This window comes from Antedon bifida, chromosome 8, assembly GCF_963402885.1.
Source record: "Antedon bifida chromosome 8, ecAntBifi1.1, whole genome shotgun sequence".
Lineage (NCBI taxonomy): Eukaryota > Metazoa > Echinodermata > Crinoidea > Comatulida > Antedonidae > Antedon > Antedon bifida.
Window position 1 is genome coordinate 18,318,311 of NC_136233.1, and position 20,180 is coordinate 18,338,490.

At 32.4% G+C, this 20,180-nt stretch overlaps 3 protein-coding genes across 4 annotated transcripts in view; 1 reads left to right on the plus strand and 2 right to left on the minus strand.

The window, feature by feature from the left end:
• Positions 1–497: 497 nt before the first annotated feature.
• Positions 498–8,367, minus strand: LOC144850310 (GLIPR1-like protein 1). Its single transcript, XM_078707564.1, has 8 exons — positions 8,199–8,367; positions 8,026–8,158; positions 5,898–6,155; positions 5,043–5,152; positions 4,167–4,187; positions 2,478–2,557; positions 1,525–1,647; positions 498–618 (listed from the first exon to the last, which is right to left on the minus strand). The coding sequence occupies exons 1-8, from the start codon at positions 8,318–8,320 to the stop codon at positions 596–598; spliced, it is 870 nt and encodes a 289-aa protein (XP_078563690.1). The 5' UTR covers positions 8,321–8,367; the 3' UTR covers positions 498–595.
• A 1,354-nt stretch (positions 8,368–9,721) lies between these two features.
• Positions 9,722–19,324, minus strand: LOC144850309 (peptidase inhibitor 16-like). The gene is made up of 7 exons (XM_078707562.1): positions 19,037–19,324; positions 14,552–14,779; positions 13,402–13,514; positions 12,167–12,264; positions 11,446–11,472; positions 10,427–10,549; positions 9,722–9,971 (listed from the first exon to the last, which is right to left on the minus strand). The coding sequence occupies exons 1-7, from the start codon at positions 19,295–19,297 to the stop codon at positions 9,937–9,939; spliced, it is 885 nt and encodes a 294-aa protein (XP_078563688.1). The 5' UTR covers positions 19,298–19,324; the 3' UTR covers positions 9,722–9,936.
• Positions 14,817–20,180, plus strand: part of LOC144850301 (uncharacterized) — a 40,637-nt gene continuing 35,273 nt past the window's right edge. For both annotated transcript variants that reach the window (XM_078707551.1, XM_078707552.1), the window contains exon 1: positions 14,817–14,928. In XM_078707551.1, the coding sequence (XP_078563677.1) occupies positions 14,894–14,928 (35 nt within the window). In that variant the 5' untranslated portion in view covers positions 14,817–14,893. The remainder of the gene's footprint in view (positions 14,929–20,180) is intronic.

The following is a 20,180-nucleotide window of genomic DNA, read 5'->3' on the forward strand; positions in this document are numbered from 1 at the left end:
TTGTTGGTAGTAGGTTGTGGCATTTTATTCAGTTATATGAATGATCATTTCAATTCTCTTTATTCTGGACATATCCATCATGAACTTCTCTATTTTAGCTGCTTTTTATGTAGTTAATTCAACCAAAAAGCCCATTGACTTCCACTAAATTTGACTAGTTTATAGTCGCGTGCAAAACTCTACAGCTCACTATGTCGGTCGGTTGGTCGGTTGGTCGGTCGGTCGGTCGGTAAACACTAACTCAAATTTGCGCACGCAAATAGCATTGTTGCTTTAAATTATAGTTTTCCAGGTAAATAATTTTTGTTCAAAGAGGTTACTTATGTGACATTAAAATGGCATATTCAACAAAACATTTTAAAAAATGTTTTTTTTTCTCAGGGGGGACAATATATCTTTAACGAAGAATTATATGATAATGATCGGTGTTCATTATTCAACAATAACGTTTAATAATTACTTTAAATAGAAATAGAAAAGATAGAATAATATCCCACCACTAAATTACGATAATGTACCATAACCATATATATATGTCTTAAAAATATTCATTGATTGCCGGAGCTCCATTCGATTTAATTTCTTATCTTGCAGTTTAACATCCGCAGTAACCAGTCGCTAAAACAAAGAAAAAAAACACAAGACGTTGTTGCACCTCGTACTAGCTCAGTAACAATTATTAATACGAAAGAAACACATCCAGCTTTTCTTTTCCATTACAAGGGCGTGCGATTTTTAACACAAACCTGAGTGAACGTGTGATGATTCTGTTGATGATCTATGATTTGTTGGTAACATTCAAATGAAACCATTGCGAAAACTTTGAATTTTGACAGCTCAGACGGGAATATGAATACGCATGCGCATAAACAGCGCGTTCAATTCGCGTGAAAAAAGAAAACGGACTCATACATCGGACGACATAAGATCGTCGTCACTTTGCACGATAATGAAACATTCATATCCGTTCATCAACACCATCCTAAACATGAGTTTAGTTTCACCATAGTTGTCATCATGGTCAGTATTACCTCATCATCATTTATCATTATCACATTGTGTCATTGTCATCTTCCTTGTCATCATTCGCATCTTCATCATATATATTGTAGGTATATTGTCATCATCATTGTCACCATTAATCCCATTGTTGTCAACATCATCGTCTCATTAGTCTTTATACTGTCATTATCTTTATTCTTTCATTCATTGAGCTCTGAATAGGGTTTTTCGTAGTAGTTTAATTACTAATTTCGTTGAATTGGAATAATATAGCGTCAAAATGCTCATTGTTATCATCATCATCATCGTTGATATCTTCATTATCGTTATTGTTGTCATGTTCATATAATCATTGTGATCATCAACATTACCATCATAGTCATTGTCATCTAAGACAACAGTCAAATTTAATTATTGTTGTCTCAGTTGTCGCCATCATTGTCATGATTGTCATTGTCATTGTTATCCAGTGTCATCGTCGTCCTCATTATAAACATTTTCAATATCTGAATTATTATTTACCTCTTTGGCATAATTGGCCCGTGAATCCATAGGGACAGTTACATTTTTCTGCTCCCTCATCTTCTGTATCCAAGTAACATTCACCACCGTTTTGACAATCAAGGTCACAACCTAGGGCTGGACCTGTTAGCAGTAAAGAAGCAGATAAAATAAATTATATTTAAAGAGAATAATATAATCTTTACGTCACGCACCATGTATTATCAGGTAGTAAGAACTAGAAAACAGTAAACAGCCTTGCACAAAATGTTTTCTTTTAGCCAGGCTTGCAATAGTAAACAAATCGCGAAGATGGATAAAATAATGTAACGGTTGGTTATACGAATTCAAAATATAAAATAATAATAATATTCATTTTTTATATAGCGCTTATTGCACACTCCTTCTAAGCGCTTCACATTATTACCCCAGTCATTTTTTTAAATTGAAGAATACACTTGAGGTGTGTTATACTTGCAATCTTCGTCATCTAGATCACATGACAAAAAAAATGAGAATACTGTATTTATTGTAAATTGAGCACATTAAAAACACTGTTTTTTATTGAAAATGAATTAAAACGTTGCACTCACAATAAAAAATAAAAGGTATAAATAAAAATAAACATTTGTGCTTTTTCATTTGTATTAAAATGAATATTTAAAATGCTTATTAGTTACAGTTTATCTAAAAGAAGTTTGTTAGAGAAAGAAATTTCCTAGACTGTTGGAATGTTTTGTGAACCGTGAAACATTCATTCAGGTTTGTAGGCCTACTGTAGTAACAAATGAAATGACACATAGATGGTACCCAGACAATTTCATTGTTTCTTTTTTATTCTTCTGAAGAACGAGACATTTTACCATTTTATATATTTAATTATTTTGTGAAAAGAAAATTCCAAAATAATAACATAACATATATATTTGTTATGAATGAATGACACCCCCCATAATAACGGCCATTCTACTTACGGCATAATCCATCATCGCACACCACGTTTTCAATATTTGATAAACAACCTGAGCACGATTGACCAAATACTTGGTATGGCCATTCTGCCCTGATTTACGAAAGGGCATTATCTCAATTTTTTTCAAAATTGAGATTTTTGTCTTACATGACTTTTGAGGGTATAATCTATCATTTAAACTTAACAGCTACTAAATTTTTTTTCTATAAATATTAAAAATATTAAAAAAATTAAAATCAGTTTGGGCATTATCTTTATTCATACCTACAAAAAATTCAGTAAAAAGCATTATCTCAAAAAAACAATACACAACAGGAAATGATCGCTTGACTGCACACTGCAGCAGTAACAATTATCCAATCAGAGGTCGACTTGATGCATGCTAATTAGCACACTCAAATTATGTTTGTAGATGTTAACTAAAATAAATTGAATACTTTTAATCAAATTATTGTATTTGACAACCCTAAAATAAATCTATGCAGATACCAAACTAAAATGGAATAACATGGCTGCAAAGGATATTTTCAAGAGCCTATTGAATGAGTAGGCCTAAGTTTAATACTTTTTATTACTTATGTCTTCGTTATTATCCTTGAAAATGTAAAAAAAATCCAATGGTCATTTGTAGTGTTTTCCAATTGATATTTAAATCAATGTCAAGCAACTTTTGTTATAAAACAATGGCATTGGGAAATTCGTATTTTAGTCTTTTGAATTACATTTTTTTTGGGTGTGGCTGTAAGTAAGCGTAGTCATTACATTGAATTCCATTACATTGATTATTCCTTTACATTGACTATTCTATTACATATTAATATATTTGCATAATATTAATAAATTTGTACTTTTTATAGACAACAAAATGTCTCATACCGACTTCTACGCATACCAAAACTTCATGATGTTAAAGAAGTACTCTTTAAAAAGGTTGAAACAAAATTATACTGGAAATATGAATATATGGATACCAGGTCTAGAGAGTTTTTAAATATAAACAGGAACTCCACAAATTAAAAAAGACAACATAATAAAAAATTTGATTCCACAAACAGAAAACTTTTGGAAAAATCCACCAACTTCAAACGTACGCAAACGCATAAATATATCAAATACAAAACTCAAAAACAAAAATCTGTATCAAGATAGAAAATGCGATAAATTACTGTAAATCGAGTTTTTATAAATGGTTTTTTTATGTTTTTGTCATCAAATTTCATGAAATCCTTCCAAAGCGAGCACCACAATCCCCCCCCCCCAAACCAATCCCCCCCAAACCAATCCCCACCCCCACAAACACCCTCCCCACACCTCGCCCAACAGCCACATGTTACTCCCTCTCATTAACTTTACCTATCCCTACTGCAACATATTTGTCTTGTGCTATTAGATTAGTTTTGTAGTGTACATTCTATGTAAATATAGAGATAATGCCTTTTGTTAAATTATCTATTGTTATTAGTTAGTATGAATAATTTACAAGAAGGAATTATCTCAATTTTGACCCCCTAAATAATAAATTATTAAAATAAAATTCATGTTACATATTTTCTATATATGTACTAATACCTATTATAACAGAAAAACCATTAATTTGTCTCTAGATTTTTAAAGATAAACTCAAACACGTTTTGCTTATTTACTCAAAACTACATTTTTTGAGATAATGCCCTTTCGTAAATCAGGGCAGCATTGGCCAACTTGGTTTCCTCTGTAAACACAAAATAGAAGACCGCGTAATGGTTAGTGAATACAGTACACGTGCAACGTACGCAAAGAGTTTGGTAAAATTAATAAAATTGAGTGCTTTTATATTTGGCAAAGTATTTTGGTATAAAACCTGTTCTGGTTAGCGAGAAGCTAATTATACATTTTGTAGGTAAGCGATGCAAAAAACAAATAATTCATTAGTTATATTCCGCTACCTTATTGAATATGCATTTAGGTGCTACGTAACAATTGACCTAAATACAATTCGAAAATGCAAATGATTTCCACAGGACCGTCTGTGTATCCGAATGGTTTAGACAATTAATAAATGGGCTTTGCATGTCGATGTATGGGGTTCGAATCTAAACTTCATAGTGAAAGAGAGTTAATCAGATGGTCAGCGGGAACCTGAGAAAGTTCGACATTTGTCGTATTCGATCGGGAGTTTTACTGTTGAGTGTTGTTCCGTTGAGTACTCCATTTAACGGAGTATTTTGAGTATTGATATTGTTCTTATAACGAAGCTTTCGTTGTTAACGTTTTTCTATTCGAATGATCAGAATCTGCTTACAATTTACCATTCGAATACAAAAAGTACTCAATGAGTCTTTATGTTTACAACGGAGTTCCCAATCGAATACGACAATTTTCACATTAACTGAAATTATATGAACCTGTCATCACTCAAGCGCTAGGTATAATATAACATGGAAACAGGGACAAGTTAAATTACAATTAATTTAACTCTTCCCCGATGAAACTCAGCATAGATTTTTAAATGTTTTAGAAGTAACTGTAACTGTTCTGAAATATATAATTACGTGTAGGCCTAATATCTTTCTAAAAAAGCATTTACCTTGATATGTAGTTACACACAATGAATGTTCCGCTTCCGAAAGGAATACCAATAATAGTCGTACATGTTTTTATACCACATCCAACGTTATATGTTGAAGCCCAGACGACCTGTTGTATGAAAACAAATCAGTTGAATAAGTTTTTGTAATGTTCTATATCCCTGTTCTGTTTACATGTGCTAATGTTTATCTATCTACGGTACTGTTGTACATGCAAGTAACAATCAACTGTGTATGAGAAGGCAGGTAATCTCTTTTAGGTGACGTCATGCTCTTATTTGGGCATTAGGAAATGAACGTCTTAATTGAGATGGAATCAAAGTTTTGAAAATGCTGGGAAAGCGAACTGGGAAATTGCACCTTTGAACAAAGCATTTAAAAACCTCCGCCCACCATGGTTGATATCCAAAATTGCTTTTAGGTTTTCAGACAATTTTACTACTATCGACAGATCGAACGACGGAATTAGGCTATTCATAATGCAGGAGACCTATAGTGCTTGGATGGGACTCTAGTCGAATCAAAACAGCTGTGCTGTTGTAGTTTGAGTTTCTCTGTTTTTATGTAACAATTATATAATACACAATTAGTTTTATTGCACTGTATGCTAAACTTCAGCGGCATCAGAAGTATACTTTTCCATAAGTTCATGTGGCGCTGAATATAGTGTACATTTGTTTCGAGGTTGTAGCCAAGGAAGACGTCTTACAAATGAGATGTAATGTAAGCAGTTTGTGTAATGTAAGTAAGAACTAAGCTGTAGGTGATGCACTCTCCTACAGCTCATAATAGGCCTATATCTAAACTAAACTACACTACACTTTATAGGAGTCGAAAAAGTATGCCTATTGTACCTGCGTGTAATGGCCACAAGTTTCACCTTCAGTGCATGTATTGTTATTATAATGATAATTCTGAACCTCGCTATGCCAACTCGTAATAGCATAAGTTCCAAGAGTAGTAGATCGATTATTTCCTAGTGACTCAGTGGATAAAAACAAATTCTGACCAAGGTCATCTTTAGGGTATAAATCATTGTCTACGTTCCCATGCTCCCAAGTACATCTATCGGCCCACTGCTGTGCCAGGTCTGCCAAATCGTTGTTCCATTCCTATTTTTTGAAAATATTTAACATATGTATTCGTTTTATTGTAAATGTTTATCTGGTTTGTATAATTATACCTCTCTCTCCCCCTCCCCACACCTCTTTATGACATTCGTACACTTATTCGTGAATGATATTTCAGTTTTGAAACAGTGTCCAAAACGAAAATAGATGGTAAATACCTTCTTGACGGTTTCGTTGTTCCTTCTATGGAAAACTTCTTCAGAAGAATGACAAGCTGTACTCTTGAGTTTTTTCATTTACCCAATCACTGGGTTCAGGTTTTTCGATACGATACCATGCTTATTCGGTGGTATTGTTGTTGTTCAAGAACCAAATAGTTTTAAGAAAACAATTTGTATAGTTAAATAGTTTTTTAATGCCAAGATCTTAATATTTATTTTTGAAACTATTTGTATAGTTAAATAGTTTTTTAATGCCAAGGTCGTATTATTATTTTTTTAACTATTTATAAGTTAACTGACGTCAACACGTCAATGTCAAAGAGAATCGTTTTTTGTACGACTAAAATTGTATCCAAATAATGAATGTTTATTAGTTAGAAGGTGAGAATATTTCATGAGATAAAATTCAATTCAATTAAAATTATTTATTGCAACAAGGTAATCATCGTTGAATTGAAAGATCGACTGCTCTTGCGAAGCCGAGTTTAAAAGAACAGCCAATATTTTTAAAAAAAAAATTATATTCTCAATATGTGGCACATGCAAGCGAAATCGGACATAAGTCACATTTGTAGATTTGTAGAAACAGCCAAAAACATTAAAAGGCTGAAATTTTTTTTTTATTTTTACAGAAAATGATAGCTGAAACAATATTTATTTACATTACCTTGATGTTTTTCTATTTTGAGACAAATAAATAGATACATTTTAATATTTTGTGTAGTATGTTGGTTAAAAGGATGGTGTAAATTATGTATGATTTTCATAAAACCTATCAACGACGACAAAACAATAAAAGTGGAGAAACTGATATTATTCTTCTTGTTCCCACAAAGACTCCACTTTCTATATTGTTGTTCTTAACATCATTTAGGAGATGATTTATAAGTTTGCTATCCTCGTATTCGTATTATTGTGTGCGGGTTAGTTATTTAACTTAGTTTATTGTCAATAACTAATTATCTAACTCAATATAATTAGTAAACAGGCTTAAATCAGTGGTTAAAATCAGTACCCGAAAGTACGAACCAACTTTATATACCATCGAGATATTCTAGAAGTAGCGCGCGATTTACCGAATATTTTCCTAACGTAAATTTATATATAGATAGATAAGGCATAACAAAATCCATAGAATGAGATTGCATTTTAAATAAAGATGGGCTTCTTAATCTTTGCAAAGGTAACATTATTAATATATAAAAATAAGAATTTAAAAAAAAATGAGTTCATGCATTTAAGACGCATTATCGACTTAGATTAAAATTGTTTGTACTTTTGCACTGTTCTGCTGTTTCTCCAATGTAAATGTAGGGGAATAAATTAAATTTCTTCTACCCAAAGGGTTCCTTCGTGTCGAGTGCTGTCACCAAACAGCACCCTTCGTCTGTCCAAAACGACAGGGGCTGAATGAACCATTACACCCCTACTTTTCCCAAAGATGAACTGGGTTCGTTAGAGTGGACACGAGCCGGATGTTTGCACGGAACTTTCACTTTTTAGTCTTTATTCGAGAAGATTGTTCTACCACCAAAACAATGGTCGAGGATTGCCTGTGCGAATAGCTATGGTTTTGTCGCCCTTGTCTTAAACTGGCCACTCGACATTATTCTGCTGTAAATATGGCTAAATCGGTGGTACTCTATCTATAAAAATGCGCACCGAATTGCTGTTATGGCTATAATACGTACCATGTATTGCATATCTGATGCTGGTCCCGGTGCAACATTCCTTCTGTATTGATTATGAAGATCAACGATACCTTCAATTTCTTCAGGAGTGAATTCAGTAACTCCCGTGTTTCTTCGTCGTCTTTCGTGGTTCATTTTACCATGGAGTAAAGAATAATATTCTTTACTCCATGATTTTACCTATTATACTAGGCTCAAGGACCGCATTTGACTTTAGTGTATGTGGCTTCTCTAATGCCACTACATGGGCGATGATGGAAAACCCAATTATCTGAATAACAAATGTGTACAGCATCTTGGTAGGATATGACCATTGAGTTGGAAGCTGAAAGTAAATTAATACAGGCCAACACTTCAACAAGAGATTGTATGCACTAATGGGTATGTTATGCTTCCCAATTACGCTTACCAGAATATCTTTACACGGGTGATTAACCGCATTGTCAAATAGTAGCCTAATACTAAATGCCGGTAGCAATATATTTTCGTTTTTTGTAGGACTTTGACGATGAATATGTAGAAATAAATAAATATTTATATATTTATTATGAAATCGTGATGTAAATGTTATTATGATGCAATTATCAATTGTGTTAACAGAACGTTAGAAACAATAAAGAATCAGAATCTTATGTTACGTCCTGCTACACTCGTATGTTATGTTGCTTCCAATTGGATAGCATCTGCTTTCACATTTCGCTATTGAATCCACTCAGAATTACGCCCCTTAATTATGCATTCAGGGCAGCATATGTCAATTTCAATTTTATTTTATTTTCACAATATTATAACATACTGGATAATAAATAGGCCTACAATGAAGTAATCATGTTGGGGAGAGTCATATTATTGTTTATTGTAACAATTTTATCTATTTATTAGGTTATATGCATGATAATGCATTATAACCTTATTGATTTTGTCAGAATCTTTATTTATTCTTTCTTTAGCATTATTTTGTCCGTCAATTATTTTGAGATCAGTATCATCTAGCTAAGTCAACTTTTCAGTATATTCCTTATGGCCAGGAATCGATGTGGTTATGTTTTCACGATGCGCATTCAAAAATTACGCGATCTAACGAAATCACGTTTGTAGGCCTAATCATATCTTCGCAAGCGTTTCAGGAGGTTGCAGAACAATATAATAGGCCTACTTCAAATATAAAACTTGCATATTTTATTAATATTAATAACTACCTAAAATTACGGTCGTAAGAAAGTAAACTTTTCGTATTATGATTGTTTATTTATTTTATTTTATTTTATGTCTTTAGGCAATGTGGCCAAGGATTACCAATAGTGAATTAATCACTGTCCTATCAGATAGGTGGTAATCCCCCTGATACAGGGGCTATTGTGTGAACCAGTTCACCGGGGTAACCCCCTGTGATGAAATTAAAACAAATTGCTCAGCAATATCTTGCTGTCACTGTCAATCATCGACGTAGACTTGTCAATATAAAAATCAGACTGCGCATACGATTTCTACATGGCTATATTTTGTTCCAAAAAAATGTAACAGTTGATTCACAGCGTCCTATAGAGGGCTGCGGTTAGAGTTTGTTTGATTGGCAGCAGTGCTTTATTTTCTACATTATATCCGGTATGTCCTACTATTTCCTCCATGGTCCTACATTACCTTACTTCAATATGGGATTTTTTATAAAGCTTGCTTCCCACTATAGATGCATCGAAATGAATCAATATAATATAAACTAAGTAAAAATTATACAAATCTGAAAAACTTTTTTTTTTTACGGAAACAAGCAAGCGAAGTCAAAAAATATCAACAGCGAGAATATTACATTATCGTAATTTAGTGTACCATAACCATATATTATTATTATTATTTATGTCTATGTCTATTTATGTCTTCATTGATTGCCGGAGATCCATTCGATTTAATTTCTTATCTTGCAGGTTCACATTCGCAGTAAGCAGTCACTAAAACAAAGTAAAAAAAAACAATAAACGTTGTTGCACCTCGTACTAGCTCAGTAACAATTATTAATACGAAAGAAACACATCCAGCTTTTCTTTTCCATTTGAACTCAAACCTGAGTGAACGTATGATGATTCTTTTGATGAAACCATTACGGATTTCGTTGACGAAAAAAAAACATTAAAAAAACTGTGAATTTTGACAGCTCAGACGGGAATATGAATACGCATGCGCATAAACATCGCGTTCAATTCATTAACACCATCCTAAAGATGAGTTTAGTTTCATTATTATTGTCATCATGGTCATTATTACCTCATCATCATTTATCATTATCACATTGTGTCATTGTCATCTTCTTTGTCATCATTCGCATCTTCATCATTTATATTGTAGGTATATTGTCATCATCATTGTCAACGTCATTCTCATTTTCAATATCTGAATTAGTATTTACCTCTTTGGCATAATTGGCCCGTGAATCCATAGGGACAGTTACACTTTTCTGCTCCCTCATCTTCTTCATCCAAGTAACATTCACCACCGTGTTGACAGTCAAGGTCACAACCTAGAGCTAGGCCTGTTAGCAGAAAAAAAGCAAAACAAATAAATTTGCTTGTGCCCTTTTAAAACTGCACTAAATTGCCAAAGAAATTTATTATAGAATAGGCACTAAGAAACTTAGAGGCGCCCTCTGAAGTTGTGAAATAACCGTTGTGCATAAACTTAATAGATTGGATATCTGAAATGGAAACAAAAGAATACAATAAGAACTGGTTAGCAAGCAGGAAAAAAAACAAGAGAACCTAGGGAAATGTGCATCTTGTAGAAGTATTTATCAAATCAGTATATGCCTAGAATAGTTAATGCGTTGAAAAATCAGTACAAAACTTATAAACATATTTATACATCAAACTTTTAACCGTTGACTCTAGGCTAGGTGTCAGACTAGGTCATTAAACAAGACAATGTTTGAATAATGGCCGCGGAGTGGAACATGTTATTTGGCTACGCAGGAAACACAGCCAAGCATGCAGTAGTAACCAAATTGTGAGGATAGGAAAAAATAATGCACGTGCATATCAAATCAACAAATCGAAACAATTAAAGATGTATTGTCCCCCAAAAACATAAAAAATGAAGAACAATTAAATAATACTCTGAATAGGTTATTTTGTAGTTTTAATCAAATTAATCACTTCAGTAGAAAAAAGATGGGGGAAAATAATGTTTACACTTACAAAAATGACAAAATAAATGGTTAAATTCAATCAAAAACCCATAGGCTGGCAGACAATTTTACTACTTTTGCTTTAAATTCAACACAGTTTTTTCAGATAAAGAAATATCATTTCGATCCAATATTTGGTCAAAACTATTATGCGACATTAAAACGGCATATTCAACCAAAAATTGTGCACAAATTATTTTTCCAGGGGGACAATTATATATCAAGTGTGTTGAGGTTTTACTTACAATCTTCATCATCCGAATTGCATGAACCTAAACAAAAAAAATGAGAAACTTGATTGTAATTTAATTAAAAACAATGTATTGAATTATTGAATGAACATGATTGAAAATCTCATTCTTCTTTAGACCATTTTTGTGAGAAGTTGAATTTTTTTTAAATAAATAAAACAAACACAAGTGATCGATAGCTCCTTGGCGGAGGTAAACTATGAAGCACTAAAATTGCACTAATTGTATTATTTGAATTGAACTATTTTATTACACCTGATATGACCAACCCAAAGATATTGCGCAAAATGATATGAACGACTTAATATTACTAAATTATTGCCATTAATTTTTATCTTACTTTCTACCAATCACCTCAGAATATGTATATATGTACTTCGTTTAGTGAATGCAGCCTACTCCGTTTGAACATTTCTCAAATTGATAATTATAGAGTTATTTACGTCATCTGCATGTTGATGCAGGCATACTTGATTACATAGATTATATCAAAAAACAATCTATGCTTTGTGAAATAGACGGTTGTGACAATAACCGTCTAGGTTTTACTCACCAACCTGTCTCAGTTGTTGATTTTATTCAAACTGTACTACTGTATATCGAAGTTATAAAACTTAGTAATAGTTTGTTTAAAAGTGTTTAGTAAAACGGCAAACGTCATATGATCCTAATTAAATTAATGACACATCATATATATATTGTATGTTATACTTACGACATAATCCATCATCGCACACACCATTATCTGTGTTTGCTAAACACTCCGAACATTTCGGACCTAATTCGTACGGCCGCTGGCCCACAATATTCCCGCTATAAAAAGAGAGAATCAGAACTGTAAGATTAGGAGAGATTGGTTAAACAATACTCTTTACATCATCCATTTTTCGACTAACAAAATATCTTACCCCTTAATATGTTAGGAGTAGGCAATGTACCTGAGTGTTTCGAAATGTTCATATATGAAGTGTTGCCCGAAAGCTCTGCTAACTTTTCTGGCTGTTTTACTTTATCGTTTTGATTTAGCTTTTCGCTTTTTTTTTTGTATCTCTATTGAGATCCAACCACTGATACCGACAGCATTGTCATTTTTTCAGTAATTTGCCTTTGGATTTACACATTAGGCAAAGAACATTATTTCTAAACCGCCCGGTGATATACTGAAATTTAATTAATTAATTTGAAACGATAAAGATGAGGAAATCTGTGATAATGATATATATATCAATAAATAAAATAACAGCAGAAAACTTGGTTACTTCATTGTTTTAATCGCTACAAATCTGTTTCGTATGACCAGCATCTAGCTGGCCGCACTCATCAGGCGAAATATAAAACATATGATATATATTTGTAGTGATTAAAACAATGAAGTAACCAAGTTTTCTGCTGTTATTTTATTTATTTATTTATATATCATATATATTTTTATTGGTATCTTTTTGTTATGTTGTCTTTTTCTCGTTTTTCGTATTTGTATCGTTCCCGTTTTTTAAGTGTTAAAGGACCTCATACATGTCAGCCTCAGCTGTTTTGAGTCACCTTTCACACAAAGTTTAATAAAAAAATAAAAGCATACGCTCTGTATTATAACACACCTAAATACATTCTTGTCATTTGATTGGACGATTGAGGGTCACATGGCGTTTAATAGGCGGTGTCTTATAAAACACCTAAATAGATTTCTGTAATTTGATTGAACGATTGTGGGTAACATGAATAACAAATAATTGCCCTATCAACTATACGCTCCACACGGTGTAAATTGCAGAAAGGTTACGCCTTCCATTTATCAATCGGATGCGGGAATAATGTAAATTAATGTACTATAATTAGGTCAACACATGTATCAACAGTGATGAAAGTGACGTCACAAAGGCACCACGTGGCCACATGAAAACTCCATAAGTCCATGTTTTGTATACTATTGCGTAACGTAGGCATATTTACCCTGGCCTGTAGTTACATACGACGATATTTCCACCGTTTTGCCAAGATAACCCGGTAATAGACGAACAAAATCTTATTCCACAGCCGATGCCCTCTGTGGAAGCCCAGACGTTCTACAATATGAAAACAAATTATATATATTAATTAATTAATTTTAGATCAAATTTAAGGTCACAATCTACATTAAAGATTAATTGCAAATGTGACGGTGAAATGTCGGCGTGCACAGGCGTACCGAGGAAAGAATAATTGCGCGCGCGTACATCATAAAGTTTGATTGGTTGATTTTGGAACGAAACATCCCATAACTACGTCTGATCAATAACAATTATAAAATCTATTTCATAATGTTTGCTTTACTGACTAAATAAAATAATGTTTATGATGGATATGTGTTAATATACTGAAAAATGTATGAACAATAAACAATCATGAATTTCCATTTATGATTATCACAAATGACGAGACTCGTTTATCATTTTTTTCGTGTTCGTGCCAAAATCAATCAATCGAACTTTATAACTTACTTAACCTTGATATTTTGTATGGAACTCCGTTTACGCAACATTTCGAAGATATGAATTTAATGACGCGATATGTGAATGAAATGCATCAATATGAATTTTATGACGCGATATGTGAAAGAAATGCATTGATATGAATTAAATATAATGTTTTGAATGAAATTGTTTAAATGAAATGTTTAGAAACAATTTCTTCGTCGTTGTTTATATTAAATTGTTTTTTAAATTTAGTACCCCAATGGAATAATTGTAATTGCTCTTTTTGTGGGCATTTATGCAAATATGATGATGACTTATTCATGGCGTAGATTTAAACGGGTTAACTGACTTTTATAACTTTTATTAGTTACTATATACCTGCATTTTGTGTGTATAAACCATTTTGTATTGATTTTCACTCACCAAAATAGCAAATTTTCTGAAATATCGCAAATCGAAAGCCTCTTCTATAAAACTTTCAAGAACATGTATATACTATATGCCATGCTAGGACACTTCCAAGTTCAATACAATATACTTGACCAGTGAAAATAATATACAAAATTTAAAATCACAGTACGAGCTACAGTAGCTATAGGCCTAAAAGGCAATACATGCCTTCTAGACCAGAAAAAAATCGAATGTACCTGCGTGTAATGGCCACACACTTCGCCCGATGCGCAAGAATTGGTATCGTAATCATAAAACTGATCCTCGTCATTCCAAGAGTTAGTTGCGGTTATTCCTAAACCTGAATCTGGTGACGTAGTGGTTGCGTACAAATTCTGACCAGCGCCACTTGGAATCCCACCATGTGCCCAATTACAAGTATCGGCCCACTGCTGTGCAGAGTCTTCCAAATCCTCGTACCATTCCTATGAAAAGAAATGTTAACTTTAACAGCAATAATCATTCACGTTGGAGAACCCGTGAATCACCAGATACACCCACCGAAACATCCTCCATCGCATACCAATGGAGAAAGAAGAATGAAAGAACCAAAGGCAAAAAGAAACCTAAATAGGTATTTACATGTTATCATGAAAGGTTACTTACTTATTAATTCATTTTTTTATTTGTTTTCCCAATTGACGAATGCTAATAACCGACCAACCGACCGACATAGTGAGCTGTGATGATACGCATGATTAAACAAACGATGCGAGGATAACAAAACAAAAGTATGACTGTGTACATTTTCATTTATTTGTTATGCATGTACTCTGATTACGAAATAAATAAATGAAATTAATATGCATGATAATGCATAATAACACCTATGCTTACCTACTCCACTGAGCTGTGTTTAACGGAGTTAAGCTATTTTTGTTCTTATACCGTCATTGAATCCCAGGTTGTTATCGTGCAAACACGTATACGATGGTATTGTTATTGTTGATGAAACAAACTAAATGCGTAGTCTTAACATTTCATTAATTTTTAAATGCCAAGGTTAAATTCATTTTTACTTCTAACTGATCTCACGTCAACAGCACGTGAAATGTTTTCAAAAGAAAGAGAGGAGGACTATATGACCAAAATGAAAATAATTTACGTGACTGCCATCATATAGCGTTATTATAGTTGTTATTATTTCACTCTATATAAATATTTCTATAAAAAAAACACTCTAAAAACGCATTCTATATGAAAATGGTGGCCCAATGTCTAAATTGCTTGTTAATTACAGAAGGTAATACAAATATCTTTAAAAAAAAACGCATTTCCAGCAGTGGGATTTTAACATGACAAATCAAGATAATCTATATAATTTAAAATTCATTCTAATAATCTGTCGGACATGCATTTAGATGGATAGATCATGATTTATATCCTTGACGTCAAATAATAACTAAAATCTTAAAATTAAAATATCGATATAAATAAACTAATATATATTAATTAATCTATAAGACAATCGATGAATATTTTGGTTTTATTCACTTAGCTCGAAAAAATACCTAACAATCCGTAAATTAAATGAAAATGTATCCATTACACAGAAACAGGGATAAATTTTTGTTATTACCAAAAGGAAATAAACGGAAAACTGGAGGCCAATTTCGCTATTGAATGCGATTTATAAAATTGGATCTGCATGCATAGCTGAAAGAATTAAAAAATGTTTACCGAATATAATTCATGAAGATCAGAAAGGGTTTATGTCGAATCGCTATTATTGAGAGAATTTTAAATTGTCTCATTATCTTTTTAAATTGTCTCATTATGGAATCCGAGGATTCGCTTTAAACGTTTTCAAAAGCTAGCTCACTAACCGCTCCCAATGCATTAAATATTTTAACTCTATTTCCAATGTTTGCTCTATCGCCTGTGGCGTCTCCCAGGGCTCCTTTGTGCAGAATATAAAATTAACCAATATGCTGATGCCTGGACGGCACGGAAACATCTTTAATTTGTTTGCTACAAATCTTGAACGTTTCGGTGACATCTCATGGTTAAAAATAAATATTGAAAAAACAAAAATTATTTGGTTTGGATTCAAACAAGGCCATACAGATGGCTGCAGTCGCGTGCTCAAGTTAGTGTTTACCGACCGACCGACCAACCAACCGACATAGTGAGCTGTAGATTGCCAAAAATGAATGGCATGAAAAGTTAAGAGCTCACATGTCGGCCATCCTGGAAACAGCACACATATTGAGGAAGCTGGTAAGCTTCTTATTTCGTTTCGTTTCCCAAGGTGAGACTCGATCTCGGTACTACCGAGCCATACACAACTGATTAAAAGTTGTAGAAAGATTCCTCCGTGTATTTACTATGCAGTAACCACTTTGGTGCAGATAAATTATTACATAGGCCTACCGCAATGAATTATAACTTTTTACTATGATGAAATCTTTAAAAATATTTAAAAAAAATGATGCACTGTCAAACTATTATACTATTAAATGTAATATATGAACATTTTAAGGAAGAAAGTTAATGGTAAGTTTGTTATTTCGGCCTATGAAAATGTCATAATTTGTTTGATTGTCGAAATTATTTAAAAAAAATATAATATGCAATTAATGATGAATTAATCAACTTTTGTTCTCTTAATTTCATAATAAATCATACATATGATAAACTTTAAGAAAATGAAATGCAAAATAGGCGTTCCCGAGCATTCTGACGATCTCTATTAATTTTAAAATTGAGCATATTTTCACAATTTTGTTAACTTACACGTACGTGCGTAGCCTGTCACTTGTATAACGTAATTTCGAGTTGAAAAAAAAATGTTTGATTGCGCACCGTGAAAATATAACCACATCCTTTCCTGGCCATAAGGAATATACTGTGAAAAATTGACTTAGCTAGATGAAAGTGATATCAAGACAAAGCCATATACAAGTTAGTGTTTACCGACCGACCGACCGACATAGTAAATTGTAGAGTCGCGTTGCACACGCGACTAAAAAGGTAGTTCATAACGGTCACTGCAACAAAAACGTATAATTTTGGACCCAGGTAAAACATTTACAATTTTAGGAAAAATGTTTTCGGTAAAATTAGAAAGAATGATAGATTTAAATTATCATGAGAAACTTTTGTTAATTAAACAAATGCTTAATTCGTTGTCTTCAAGAATACTTGCGGTTTTGGCAAAAATCACAATCATAAAAATCGTTTGTACTTCCAAAACTGATATATTTTATCAATTTACTCACCATCTAATAAATACCTATGTAAATTGAATAAACTTTTATTTAATTTGATCTGGAATAGCAACTTTGACAGAATAAGTAGAAAAGAAATATGTTTAAATTATGGTGGTGGCGGACTAAGAATGGTTAATATTTTTACATTGTTTAAGGCGCTTAAATCGAATTTGTTAAGAAGATATGCAAATACTGTCGCCACTAAATGGCAATACTTGGTGTCATATAACAAACAATCGTATTGGTGATATATTACAATTTGGGTTTAAGTGCCCTCTATATCTAGCATCACAGATAGATAATTATTTTTGGAAAGATGTTTTAACAGGTTGGACAGATCAAACCCCAAATAATGTTGAAGAAACACTTTGGTATAATGAGAATTTTATAATTAATCATACATATGTTTACTATGTAAATTGAGATGCACATGGAATAAGGTTTGTCAACGATCTACTAGATGAAAATGGTAAATTCATGAATTTTGAAAAATTTAAGTCGAATTTTAAAATCTAATTTTATCTAAAATAATATAATTATTAGTTGGTTAAAAAAACCTGTCAAATTTCCACTGAATGTAGCCCTACTAGGCGCGTTGAGGAGCCTTTTATTCCTTTTTCATTCACAATAATTTTCTCTGAGAAGAGAGGTTGTAGAAATGTATAATAATGATGCTTAACTTGACCAATGTTAATTTTAAATCAAGATCAAAGTGGTTAAAATTAAATATTTCTGAACAAATACACCGTATATCAAATTTAAATGTACCACTGACACAAAATTAAGGTGGTTCCAATATAGGTTGGTAAATAGAATCATGTACAGAAACACTTTTCTGTACATGATTGGTCGTTCAGATTTCTGCCATAAGGAAAAATAAACACTAATTCACTTGTTTTGTGAATGTATTATTTGTACCTTTTTTAAAACATGGATTCATAGTAAATTGAAACTAAATATCCGTTTAGATTTTGGATTTCACAACAAATCAGTTATAATAAGAAATGTTATTTACATTTTTATTAAATTTTATATACAAAGCAAAAATGTGTAATAAGAACACAAACGTAGCTGAGTTGCAACGGGAACTTAAAGCAAGTTGGGAAATCAAAAATAATTGTATAGAAAGTGGTCTGAACTAAGTAATTTGGAATGTTTTAATATGTTAACAAAACTGTTTTTTGAGTATTTAATGGATGTTGTGTAAGTAAGCATTACATTTCAAATATGTATTAAACAATATTATTAAATACAGTCTCTGAAAAAGGGGGGAAATGGTCAACAGAAAGCCTGTCAGACAACTGGTTTCAGGTGAAGTAATTGGTTTTGTTTCTGCTGAAGAGAATAACTTTATGTATATATAATAATATATATAAATCATACTGTCAAATTATTGAAACAGTGCTCATATTCGGCCTAGCTCATTGGCGAAAGTTCCGTACGGAAAATAATTGTATTATTTATACGTACCATGTATAGCATATCTGATGCGGGTCCAGGTGAAACATTCCGTCTGAAATAGTTGTGACGATCAACGATACCTTCAATTTCATCAAGGGTGAATTCAGTATTATCTCCGATGTTTCTTCGTCGTCTTTCATGATTCGTCGTTAGCCGAATCGTACCAGGTTTACCAGGCGCATTTGACTTTATTGTCTGTGGCTGTTCTAATACCACTACATGGGTGATCATGGAAAACACAAGTAACTTAATAACAAATGTTTGCAACATCTTGGTTAAATATGACCGATTGGGTTGGAAGCTAAAAGTAAATGAATACAGTTCGATAAGTGACAATTAATATATAAAATAACAACTGCACTATAGGTTAAATATGCTTTCCCAATTACGCTTACCAGAATACCTTTACACGGGTGATTAACAAATTTGTAAACCATTTAAATATCTTAGGTCCAAGTAGCCTTTAATAATGTCGAGAATTAAATTCATATTACCCATTATGAAATAATTAAGTCGTAAAGTAAAGTAGGCCTACCGTATTTTCGAAGAAATGCCCCGAGGCGTTTATTCTTGCGGAAGATTTTTAGGGGTGGAGTTTATTCGGGGGAGGCGTTTATTTGGTGGAGGCGTTTAATTTTTTGGTAACATGTATAATCAAATAAATACCCCCTAGATGAAAAGATACAGCACAATTAATATTGAGAAGTGATAAAAAATAAAAAGTAAAAATTGTATCACAATGCTTGGTAAATTAATTATACTACAAATAGAAATGTGTTGTAATACAATATTGTGTATAAAAATATAAAAACAAACAAAATACATAAATTAATAATACATAAAAGAAAACAAAGCTACAATTTCTATTTAAACCACTTTATCTGATCTTAGCTGGTCATATGAAATATATATTTAGCATATTCGTTGAGTTATCCGTAATACAGAACTCGATGTAGAAAGTGAAATTTGGAGCCTCACCTCCCCCAAACCCCTCCTCCACAAAATTTACTCCCACACCCATTTAATTTGTAACGATAAGATTTAATCAAGTGGATATTATGGTCAATGAATTTATTTATTTGTATTGATGAAATAATGGCTTTGAATTAGGCGTCTTCACGAACTAAAATACGGCTCTATCCAAGTGTACTGA